This window comes from Erpetoichthys calabaricus, chromosome 1 (genome assembly GCF_900747795.2).
Source record: "Erpetoichthys calabaricus chromosome 1, fErpCal1.3, whole genome shotgun sequence".
Classification (NCBI taxonomy): Eukaryota; Metazoa; Chordata; class Cladistia; order Polypteriformes; family Polypteridae; genus Erpetoichthys; species Erpetoichthys calabaricus.
In genome coordinates this window covers 78750458-78763692 of record NC_041394.2, presented here as the reverse complement: position 1 = coordinate 78763692, position 13235 = coordinate 78750458, and the positions used below count along the sequence as shown (strand labels likewise).

Here is a 13235-nt window from a genome sequence, read left to right as displayed (position 1 = left end):
CATTAGTAAATAATGGAGAATGGTGTAAAAAAAAAAAAAAATAAATAAATGATTCACATGTAACATACTTAAATGTTTGCTTCATTCAAACATAAAAAGAAAACCAAACTTAGCTTAATTATTTCTACATTGACTCTAAACCCTGGGAAATAAGAGCATGTTTCATTAGGCTAGGAGTCCAGCTGAAACCTGAACTTGTTTGGAACAAAAACCTTTTAACCACAAGTGTTCCCCAGAATGCACTTTGAGAACCACTGGGCTAGCATAGTATAAATCACACATTACATTTGAAATGTGAAGCGACACTTTTAGATTATAGTGTCATTTGTGAAGCCTTTTTGTATGCATAGAGCCCTATGACCTCTAAATACACCAAAGATTCCGGCCCACATTGGGTGTATACAGTGTTCTATTTCGACCACAATGATACCACTACACCAGGGGTGTCAAACTCAGATTCTCTGCATCCGGAAATACTGCCTGCCCTCTTTCAGATTGGCCTCTCTTTCTGTCGCTGCTCATTGATTAGTGTGCTACCAGTACTTTTTCTTTTTTCCTCACTTTGTCTATTTACAGTATATCATACTGTACGGTATCTTTCTGAAGCATTAGCCTCTCAATCTAATGCTTCATTTTATAATACCAAATGTCTATAAATACTTTCATTCGTTTAGGGAAGAAAAAGTATGTAACTTATTGAATAGTTTTGAAATCATTGGTGGTTAGGATGGGAGGAGATAGCTGAAAGAATATTGAAAATGATACACAAAATTGCTTTTTCTATGGACAGGCTCTTGATATAAAAAATGGAAGCAGTTTCTACTTTTACAAAGATTTTGTTCCACATGCAAGCAAGTTTGAAGGATGACCATTTGCATTTTAGCTTTTAAACTGTACCATTTACGTATTTCCACAGAGCACACTGCTTTTCTGTAATATTTCCCAAGGCTTGATTTTAATTTGTCTTTGCCTCTATGATTCAGTTTTTGCTGAGAATTGTGCTCTCCACCAGTAGGTTCATGTATTTGGATGTATGCTATCATAACACATGCTTAGTGACTTGAATGAGTTTAATCATGTATAGACTTAATCTGAATTTTAACTCTGCGAATGTGAAAACTAGAGTTATAAACCTCTTCAAATGGGGTACAAATAACTATTGGGTTTTTCTCTTTTACAGTATGTAATTTGTATAATGTTTGTAATTGCAATCCACACATCTCTTGGGTGGATGACATTGACGTTCATAGATGATGATAAAAAAAAGGTGTGTATTAACTAATGGTTAGTTTTAGGTCAAGATATTTTTACTTACTCAGTCATTCCATGTAATATTTAAATGTATTCTTAACACATTTATGCGTTAAGTGTATTGCATAGTAATACAAAAGAATGTGCAAATTGTATATAAGAAGTATAAATTAATCGGTGATGAATGCTGGGTATCTGCAGTGTTCATCAGAGTAAAAAAATCGTATAACACAACAAAGCCTTAGATTCTGTGATCATGCATTTTTTTTTTTTTTACAGAAAGTATAGAATGCCAAGAAAGGGAAAAAAATCCCCAAAACATTTTATTGTTGTTTGTCAGGATACATGAACTTTGGCAAATAAAAAAGTGAAACAATATGAGGTTTCCAGTCTCTCAGTATAATAAATCCTTTACAATCCCTTCTCAGCACACACACCCCCTTAAAAAATACATAAATAAAACAAAGTAATATAAATAAGTATATCAAAAAATAAAAATTTTAAGGAAGGTGTAGATCCAGGAAAAACAGATTTATCTTTCCTTAATGCTAAAAACCAAAGTATAAATTTAAGAATGGAATTACAATCAAATGGATGTTTTCCCACCCTCCTAGTCTATTACCCTGACCAAAAAGAAAAACATGATCACAGAATGCTGTGACTTGCACTTCCTCCTCTTCATTTTTCTCAGAAAATGTAATTTCTTCAGAGGTGATTTTGCTCCATCTGACATCTCTCTCTTTCTCGCTGAAGCGTATTCAGTTGTACTCCAAACCCCAAGCTGTTGTGTCAAACTGAATATGGCATATTTGCTCAGCCTTACAAGTTACTAATTCTGATAGCTTTCTTCATTGGTGTTTTTGTTGGTTGGCTGCCTTATATATTTTTTTCTTTATATCACTTCTCTTCCATACTCCCTCTTGTGAATTTAGATCACCAAAGCATATGGGTTTAAAGAGGCTATGAAAGTTCAGGTTTACAAGGGGGGAAAAAATAAAGAAGACTTTGTGTATGTGAAACTGTAAAGACCTTGGATGAAAGAAGCAACAGCCTTTTGTACACTCTATGTACTCGTTTTTTTTGTGTGTGTTAACAATCTGAGACTTTTCAGAATCCATTGGCACAGAGAGGCAGCACAAGAAAAGAAAAAAAAAAAACACAAACACCTGGGCATTTTATTTCCGTGGCCTGTGGAGGCTGGTCAGAGGAGTTGGTGTAATTTTCAACAGCCACCACCATCTAGCCTGGAAGGTTGTGCCTCTTGTGGTTCAGATTTGTTCCTGTTTGTTTGTTCATTGTTTGTTTTTTGGAGTATTACACTACACTTTCTTCCAGCTCATCTGTGTTTGGAAAGATCATCTTCTTACCTGTAATGTCTGTTGTTTCTGCACAGTGCATCATCATGCCATGCAGAGACTGACTGCGTTTGGTCCAGATCACACTTAACCGTTTGGCGTAGCTATAGCAGGTTGTTGTGGCAATTTCTCCCATGTCAAATGAGCAGCTACGCTTGGTTTTGGGAATCCCAACACTGGAAGGCCTCTCCCAGGTTGCCCCTTTTGTGGAAGAGGATTTCCATTCAGACCTTTCATTGCTGTAGTCCTGTGAGTTTTCTGCAGATGGTGGTGGTAGAGCAAATTTTGTAGCTGGCATTGTGTGATGCTGCTCACTCCTGTACCTAGGCTTGACCCTCTTGCATTGAATTTTTGTTCCATAATATTGGGCCATATGATCATGCTCGGATGAAAATGGTGCTCTTTTTTTATCTGCCATAATTGGGGGTTTAGGAAGAGGAGCCATATTTCGTTGTGATAAAATCCCATTTGGCATAAGTTGATTGCCATTGGTTTGGGAATATACATCAGTCACTTTTGGCAGTGAGTTGGCACTGCTGCAGATTCTGTACTTAACCATCATGACAACTGTAAAAACCAACAAGGTGACTACAATTACTCCTCCAACAATGATTGTTAGTGTGCCTCCCAAGAAGTGCGCATGGAGTGAGTGGCAGTGTGGATAATCGTCTTTGGTGGTGAACTGGGCACAGCCCACCACTTTGGTTGCTGCCAAAGAAGTCACAATGTCATCAAAAATTGCCAGGACACACAAATCGTAGTCTACTCCTGATACCAGGTTCTTGAGTCCAAATGCTTTGCTTGTGGAGGGTAAAATTCTAGGAAAAGGGAAGGAAAAGAAAATCATTGAAGGGATATTATTAATTCTATTAACTGAACTTTAATTCATCTTATTTTTCTATGACTTATAAATGAATATCTCAGCAATGATACTATTTAATAGACATATATATACATTACTTCCTCCGTCAAGCATATTACAAAGAGAGGTGTTTTTTTTTTTTTTTTTGTTAAATGCATGATTGCTTAAAGCTACTCTAAAAGAAGTTTACATCATAACATAATTTTCTTAAATCCACTTAGTATAATTTATTCTCTGAGCCTTTGCCACCATTTTTTTACAGTGCCAGTTCATGACTGGGCTTGCTGTCACAAACACACAGAACCCCACATGGTACATAATTTTAGAACTGCCAAATTGAGTAAAAAAAACTCATTTTGAAGATTTGGTTGGAAAACAATGAGTCCCAAGATTTCTACAGAAATGGCGAGTAATTCTGAGGACATTGACTCTTTATTACTAAACAGTACCTCACCGTCCTGCCCTACTGTAAACTTTTTTGTAGCAAATATATATAGGAGGTAATCTGTAGCATCCAGCAGTTTTACCAGGTAAGTAAGGAAGTATGTGTGGCACCACATATGTCAGTTGTAGTCTCGAGGGTGTAATTGAGCCAAATTTAAAAGCAAGTCAGAAATAAGTACTGGTATCCATTGACGTATGTCCTATCTACAGTAGTAATGTCCAATTGTACTTGCATCCAAGGTCCATAGCAAGTATCTTTTTGCTACTTTAATATCCAATCGATCACATTTGTAACGGCTATAGCTGGCGCAATGACCTTTCCACACCATGTGCGTTTTAAACAAAACAGGTTGTGCTGCTAGTCATATAATAGTACAGCACATATCTAACTAATAATTAGATATGTGTACTTAAATGCTTCACTAAAAAATAATAAATATATGTACTCTATTATTAAATATTTTGTATTTTCTCATTTACTATGAAAGAAGAACACTCTACTATAAAATTTTTCTGGCGGTCTGGTAGGGCATCGGGCATCAACGTCTTGCTTGCAATCTTGTTCACTAGTGTCTCTTGTGTATGTTTTGTATTTTGTAGCATGCATCATAGTCCTTAATCGCCACAAGATTAAAAACTGCAATGAATAGTACAGCGGGTTGGATGTTCTGACTCAGACCAAGCAAAGGAAAGAATGTGGCCTGAAGACTTGTGAGGACAGCAGTCCTCTTTAAAGACAGAGGATGAGCAGTATCTCAAGGCTAATAATGGGAGCTGATCAGGCTCTTTTCCTACCATAAACAGTCCTTTTAAGGACCTTTAAATAGCTGCTTATGCCAGTGTGTCAGCCTTCCTTTCATCCTCTTCGTCAAATGGGGGTAACTGTTCTCACAAGTCTTCATACAACACTGGTGACCATGTTTCCTTTGCTTGGCCCAAGACGGACCATCCAACCTGCTGTGCTGTTCATTGCACCTCTTTTTACGCACCTTCAGTTCACACGGCTCCTCACCTGCAGTGTCTCGCCTGCCTGTACTCTCACAGGATGAGTCACTACCAGATGATATGAAAGTGGTATAGCAGTGATTGTTTTTGCATGAGGTATTGGCTCTACGGTCATGACAAATTTGAAAGACCGTTTACTTAAGTATGTGTGATGATATTGTCTTATGCAGTACGGTATATTTGACCTCTCCCCTATAATTAGAGAGAAGCTCATATTGATTTGTCCCCAGTGCCAGAATGTAGCCTTGTATGTATGTCAATGAATACCTTTAACAAGAAAAATCTATTACTTTACTCAACAGTTTAACCGGGTTAGTAAGTATGTCTGATGCAATACCTCCGTATTTGTCAGATGCTACATTTGTTCTATGTGCTAGCTTACTACTGCTTTGTGTGCATTATTCATATTACATCTTGCATTATGCCTCAATGTGTTCATGTAAGTGAGCTTTGTTTAAGCAAATGCATTTTACATGTGCGTCCACTTAAGTGAATATTGGCATCGAAAAATTAATATACATTATGTCAACTTGGTTACTGATAGCAATGAAAACAACTCACAACAGTCAGTCTGTAGTAATCGCACCAAAACAATACATTTTGGAAGAAGCTTTTCCAAGTAACACCTCCACTGCATCAGGACCACATCCCTTGCCCTGGGCGATTCTTTGAAGTTAGCGGACGCCTGTGCAATATATAACTGTAGATTTAGCATGCTTTATGCGTGCTTGTGGCTTGACCTAGTAACAGTGGTATGTTATGGTATTGATGCTTTTGGTCTTGACAGGGCACTTTATATTGATTGTAATATGGATGTAGCTTCCATTTTGGAGATGTTGCAAATACTTTTTTTTTTTTTTTTTTAAGTAGAGATATTATTTTGTTTAAATTGTGATTTAACATCATTTTAAGAGGCATGACTGCTCCCTGGAAGAAATCGGTCCCATCAATATACAGTTAGGATCAATAGAATTACTTTTAAAAACATTTAAATTAATTTCTCATCCCAACTCCAATTATTTTTCTTTAACATGGTGTTAGTACTTTGTTGTCTTCTTGTCCCTGTCTTGGAGCACTATGTGTGTCTCAGGCTTAAGTCAAGTTTGTGTTTTAACAGACCCATACTAATGAAACTACTTACCCATGATGGTTCAATGTCAGCTCAGAAAGGTTCAAGTCTTTCCTTATTTTTGACATTAAAATGTAACAACTGCGCTTAGTGATTCTTCCCCAAAGTCATTGTGCACTGCAGTAGCACTTTTGTTTCTTCTTCTTCTTGGTTTGTCAATCAAAATACCTACACTGCTCACTTCAGCCTACTGCATTTAGTACTGTTATAAAATTTAAAAAAGCTTTCTTTTTATAGGCCTTCTTGCAGTATCTCACCTTTTTCTGTGTGTGTGTGTGTGTGTTTTCCTCTGAGCTGGCATGTGTGAGAGAATTCTGCATAGCAACAAGGAATGCTAGTGAGCTCCGCTGAGAGTCAGTTGTAGCGGATATGAATTCACAATCTACTTTTTTTGGATGGGCTGCTGGAGGGAAGGTAGCAAAACAAAAATGCTAGCCCTGTAAATGTGGCATTCCTCTTGGTGGTTGTTATAAGCTCATGTTTAATTTCACAAATCCCTTTTAGATTTTGCCATAGTCAGATGCAGAACATGACACCTCGAAAAATATAAGATGTTTTGGCGCGGTGCATTATGGCCCCTTTTGGTTTTCTAATTAAAAATCTAACCTAGTTTAGCATAGTTTTGTGAAAAAAACACCAGCTGGCAGTGCACTCAGAGGCAGTGTTTATAGTGGGAATGATTAGGCTTGTACAGTTCCAGTGGGGTAAGTAACTACAGCTTGCCTGCCATCACACTTTAATCAGACTGTAACATTTTATAGTTTTATCTCCAGGCTTATAAAGGGGGGTGGATTAGAGCACAATGAAAGTTGCATTTTTTTTTTTATTTAAAAAAAAAAAAAACCTTTGCCTCATAACTTAACCTTTCCTGTTTCCCTTTAAAAGAATGATTGGAGTGTGGGCTCCACTTGACATGATCCTCAAGAGACCCATGCTTGCAAATCTTTGCAGCTACAGCCCTTGTATTTGTCAATTCATGATGCAGGACTAGGGGTAAAAAGACAGTGGAAGGTAAGCTGATCCCTGGGTGAAATCCAGTAGCTCAGCCTGCAACTTGCATAGTCAGCAAGATGCTCTTTTCTTATTGATTTGTGCACTCTAAATATCAAAGCTCATTTTCACCCATAACCCCCCTCTTCCATGTGCAGCATGAGCCTACCTTTTCAGTGGTGTGCATTATGTATTTTCCAAGTATCGGTGATGCAGCGCAAAATAAACTGCTGTATTTTATGTTTCAGTTCTATCAGGCTACAGTTAGACATTTTATTTAAACATTAAGTGACTTCAAATGTGTACATTACATTTAATTGTAAATATATTTTGTTTGTATTTGTGTTTATTTATAAAAGACCATTTGGTTTGCTGGTAGACTCCTGGTTAGTGCAGCTCATTCAGAGCTCCAGTAACTTTTTGTATATTTTGCATTTTCTCCATGTTCACGTTTTTGTGCTGAGTCTTCGCTATTCCAACATCCCAGGGAAGTGAATACAGTATTAGATTAATTGGCAACACTGAACCTGCACTGTAATTATAGGTTTTACTCTGTAATGGCCTGGATTTACTGTACATCCATGGTTGGCTCCATTGTTTTCTGCAGTACTGCCCTTTTAGCTCCTTGCAAACCTTCTGTGGAAAGGAGGGCTTAGACATGGGTGATCTTATTTTACAATGCATTTTTACAAAACTGGTATCCTTTACACTGTGTATTGAGAAACAAAGACTTAGTATAACATTTTGGTTACTTTTTTGGTATGAAGTAGACGGAATCTTGCTTCCTTAACCCAGACTTTCTCCATCACTTTATTGTGTGTGCATTTGCAAATCAGCACTATAGGCTAATACTTGAATCCTTTAAGAGCTTGCAATTGTAGCCACTTAATTACATGCCCTTTCTTTAATCATAGTTGAACTGTTAGCTCCTAGCGCACTTCACCTTCATCAGATACATTCTTCAAATTGTCTATCAGCACATCCCTTAAAGGCCATGTGAAATTAAAAGCTTTCAGCCCCTACCTTGCAGTTTGACGGGTGACTTGCCCATCTGATTTCAGCTCATTGTGCTTTAGGGTTTAGACTTTTTTTGTTCTGACTGCTTTAGGGTCTCAAATGTCATTTAGTTATTGAGTATGATCCTTTACTTTTTCTATCGCATCGTCTTGGTGAAGCAATGATTCAGTGAACAGTAAAACAAGAAGCTGCCTCCTATTACATTATCTGTAGTTTATGTGATAAGTAAAAGCATGCAGTGGTGACACACAAGTCAGTACCTGTCATATGCTTAACAAAGTATGTGTGTATTTTTGTTTGTCCTCCTCTGTGATTGATCTGACTGGACATTTCATTTAATGGCATCACTCAGTTATTCAGACAATCCATGCAGATATTACTCAGCATCTTCTTTGTTTTGGTTCAGGACAAAATAGTCTTGTTTTGGGGGGGGGGGACTTTTCTATCCATTTGAAATATATTTTTCATCCTCTCCCAGCCCAGTTGAATTCTAAATTATCTGAATAACAGTGTTTTTGATAGTTCTATCAAGATATGTAAATGCTTTTAGTCAAATGCAATCACATTAATTTTAGAAATGAAAATGTCAACATTTTTTGCTTTCCCATTTTCCTCTTCAGAACACCTGATGCAGACACTTATTTTATTGCATTTTAAACTGTAAAGCTCCATTAGATGCAGTATTGGTGTGTGACCCAATCTAAATTATAATTAAGCTGCACATCTTAATAAACTGGGGGGAAATAACCAGACAATTTTAGAGGAGGAAGTAAATATCAGAATTAATAGCTTCAATAAAATTGCATCACTGGAGCTGGTATAAGTCACTTATTTTTAAAGTTTTTAGTTTAACCTTGTTAATTGAAGTGTGTATGTTATGGAAATGAAGTATTTAATCAGTGTACATCTCCTTTCTTGACCAAGAGAATGGATCACAAGTGCATATGATTGAAATGAAGTTCCAAGGCACGTTTCATGGGCTTATTTTCAGTGTAAGATGAGGAACTGAGCTTCACAGAAGGACCTTCAATTAGAAGTGCTGTAGCTTCCAGTTGAGGGAAGCCAGTTTCGTGTACGTGGTTTGGAATGTTATGTGCCTCTCATGGGAGATGTAGTAGAAACAGCTTATTGGAAGAAGATCCAGAGGCAGATCTAGGGCATCCTGTAGGATAAGATGATATGGTTTCTCTTGATTAAGCTTAGAGCATAAATTGGAAATTCACTAGGAGGAAAGTTGCTAAGGATAATGTGGTCTGGTCTGTCCTTGCCAAAAAACATATTAAAAGTAAAGTGAAATTATAACTGCATCTGCTGCTGTAATAGGAACAGCAAATGCTTACTGTATTACTCTAGCTATGTGATGAAAGAAGTAAATGTAAAAATCTACCTGTAAGCAGTAGTTGCTAATTTTTGAGAAAATTACCATAATTTTACTTGAGATGTTTTTCTGAAGCACTGTTAAAGTTTAGAGTATTATTTTAAATGTTTCAGATGCAGCACAGGCAGAAAACATGCTTACATTTAGATTTGTTTATGGCCCTAAACTGAACAAAATAAGACTGTAGGAATATACTCTGTTCATCTCCAACATATCCATCCATCCATTATCCAACCCGCTATATACTAACTACAGGGTCACGGGGATCTGCTGGAGCCAATCCCAGCCAACACAGGGCACAAGGCAGGAAACAAACCCCGGGCAGGGCGCCAGCCCACCGCAGGGCACACACACACACCAAGCGCACATTAGGGACAATTTAGAATCGCCAATGCACCTAACCTGCATGTCTTTGGACTGTGGGAGGAAACCGGAGCACCTGGAGGAAACCCACGCAGACACGGGGAGAACATGCAAACTCCACACAAGGAGGACCCGGGAAGTGAACCCGGGTCTCCTAACTGCAAGGCAGCAGCGCTACCTACTGCACCACCATGCCGCCCTCTCCAACATATATACCATTTAAATGATTATGTTGCTGTCCCTATATTTAAATTACTATATTTTCCTGTCATCCGCAGTATATTGCTGTGCACTTTGAGCTACTGTATGAAAATGTGCTATATAAATAAATGCTGTTGTTGTTGCTGTGACTCTCTTGCCAACTGTATTGCATGTTTCTGAGCTGGTCATTCTTGCGCAGACACGGAGACTAAGATGGTGTTGCCTTTTTGTTACTCAAAAACATGCATCATTAACAATCTCTACAGTGTAGACAAGGAACACTTCACATCATAATGAACCAGCACCCCATTGTCATTATTCTTTGTCTAAGCCATTATAGGCTTCTCTAAGGAATATGTTAAGTGCTTGAAATACAGTATTATGTCAAAATTTGACCATCTTCATGCTGAAGCTTAAACTGCAGTCTAGATAGCAGTGACACCTGTAAATTTCCCTTCTATTTATCATATTCACACGTTTATCTTAAATCTGAGCAAGTAAGAGTCTCTTTTGTATAAAATGTATGATGATAAAATTTACACACATTACAAATAATTGAAACAATTTTATATTTTTTCCATTAGTAGGATATTTTATCACAAACTCATTTGTAAAGTAACTAATGTGATATTAGATGTACACTGTATGTACATCTAATATCAATGTACAAATTTGTTTTCATTACATTAGGCTTCAGTTCACTTATAATCATATCTGTAGTCCAGGGAAGATGATAAAAAATGTACAGTACTATTGTGACTGCTTTGTCTGGTCTTTGTTTCTTTTTTCTTTTTCAGTATATTGCTTCAAAATTAGATGTCTGACTTTTTACACAAGCTGTCTCAGTTTAGTTCTCTTCATTTAGTTATGTCCTATTATTATTGTATAGCTTGCAGAAAATTGCTCTGCTCCATTTATCATTTAGTCTGACCTTCAAACCTTTTCCTGTTTAGCCCTTGAGATTCAGTAGATCCTGCACACTATTGGACAACAGTTTTCTGCTGTTATCATTAGTTTAGTGTTTGAGGTATATCTTTGTATTTTATAACAAAGGTTTTTAAAATCAAAATGAAAAAAGTTATTGATTCAATTCAAAACATTGAATTCCTTTCAAATTCAAATCTGAGCTAAAGTATATTTAGACTAATTATTGTTTCTGTTTTTGAATAACTTGCTAAAATGTCTACTTTGACTCACAATTTCAACCCAATTCTATACAGTTTGCCTTTGGGTTTATCAGTTTATTTTAAAATTATTACAGTGATAGTTGGCATTAGCACACCCCTCCATATTTACATTCCAACCATTTATGGTTCAAAAGTGTTTCAGCCTCAGACAGATGTTCTGTAAGCCCAGGCAGTGGCAGAGGTTTCATAAAGGAGTGGGTTAACAATGGAAAGGAATAAACTGAAGACTTGAAGCTGCAAATGTTCCCAGCTGAGGGCAAAAAAGTCCACTCATCTTATGGGTACTCACAGGGGTGACAATATTCTCTGACCACAATGCCTGTGGTCACAATGACAGGTATGCACTTTAATGTGAGCCTGGTGCAATGACAAAAATGCACACCCTGATGGCCATGCATGAGTGTCCTGTACTCCATTTATCACTGCTTCTTGCCAGCAATCTAAAACTAGGTTTTCAGTATTTGTACAGATGCTAACTGAGAAAATCTTAATTCTTAAAAATCTTTTTTTGGCCAACTTTAGGCTAGTCAATTTTTTATTCCCTCACTGTCTCATTCTTTAAGGTGTGTGTGCATGGGGTAGTGTTTGTAATCTAGCTGTTTCAGAAGTGATTCTCAGGACAAGAATACAAGTCTGGAGACAACTTGGTAAAATGTTGGGACTGCACAGCAGCAAAATCATCACTGGAAAGGCTATGCCTGTAGAGTTTCTTTCTAAAAACAAACCCCCAATTTCCTCCAGTGCACTTTAAACGTTCAGGGTTGCAGTGTCCATTTACTGTTCATATATTAGAGAAATACTGTATGTAATGTATTGTGCTCATGTATGGAAAAACTTGGGGGGAAACCGTAAAGGACTTGACTGGTTTGGGGAATGATGGGGGTTGGGGTTGGAGGGGTGAATAAAAAACTGAAATTGCTGTTGTCAAATCAAAAGCTTAATAACATATATGTTAATGATTAAATTGTATATCTTGCTATAATTTGTGCTATTGCATCACTACATGGCATAACAGCAAATGGAGTTTAGAGAAGTCAGTCCATTTTTTAACCCGCTTAGTTCTAAATGGGGTCACAATGGGTGCCATAGTGTGTGTAAGACAGGAAGTAGTGTGGTCTATTTATAAAATAAGTTGAAATGCAGCAGCTGTATTCAGGTATGGCAGGGTTTGCAATTAGACAGTAATGTTAACTTTAGTTATTCATGTAGACATGTCAAGAGTTGGTACCTGGTTCTGCTGCTGTGGTATCAGTGTCATTACATACATGTACTGTTTTGAATTGATTGACTACAGTAATCTGCATCTCCTGTGGTTCTACGTTATCAGCAACAAAAAGGTCTCGCTTAATGGGTGCTGTTTTTCATCCTTTTTACTGGGTGTGATAGCATACTGCTTATCTTATATGTTGTCTTGAGTTCATCATTTTGCTAACAGCTTTCTGTTCTTCTAGCCTTACAATTGCCTCAACTTTATCATTATAACTGAGCAACAGAAACCACAAATGACCAGTGGCAATGTGTTGTTCACTTTTACCACTAGTCCAGTGATTACTTCAGCAGCCAACTCACATGCTGTTCTAACAGAGGTTTTTTCCCTTTTCAATAGGTTGTTTATTTTCCACACACTCATGTATGTTCAACTGAGGTCTTTTTTTGGATACTTTTCAGCTATAATTTTTCCTAAACCTGCTATTGGTTTGATGACATGAGAAGAACATCATTTCTCTTTGTTGTTTAAATCCCTGCCCCTGCTCTGAACTCTCCCTTCATGAGGCAATGGGTTGGTTTTGGAATTTCACACCCACTGAACATTCTAATTTTTCTCACAAACATTTAAGCCAAATCCATTCATGCTTGTCACCAGATGTATAATATATACATCTAGTCTTGTAAGACTATGCTTTCTGTAGAGGCCTTTTTATCCTAACAGCGTTGATCTTTCAACATATTAAAGTATAAAAGGAACAAAATGATTCCTTCTGTTTTATTTCCTTTTTAAATATTTTTGAGAAGAATCTCTTGGTTTATTTTTTTTTCTTCTTCCAAAGGCAGT

The 13235-nt window shown here is 37.1% G+C and overlaps 2 protein-coding genes across 4 annotated transcripts in view; one reads left to right on the top strand and one right to left on the bottom strand.

Moving 5' to 3' along the window:
• The window catches only part of pcxa (pyruvate carboxylase a), a 725880-nt gene that overhangs the window by 345939 nt on the left and 366706 nt on the right, over positions 1–13235 (top strand). The gene's annotated exons all lie outside the window — the stretch shown is intronic.
• Positions 1542–13235, bottom strand: part of LOC127525812 (leucine-rich repeat and fibronectin type-III domain-containing protein 2-like) — a 170292-nt gene continuing 158598 nt past the window's right edge. For both annotated transcript variants that reach the window (XM_051932400.1, XM_028802454.2), the window contains exon 3: positions 1542–3424. In XM_051932400.1, the coding sequence (XP_051788360.1) occupies positions 2566–3424 (859 nt within the window). In that variant the 3' untranslated portion in view covers positions 1542–2565. The remainder of the gene's footprint in view (positions 3425–13235) is intronic.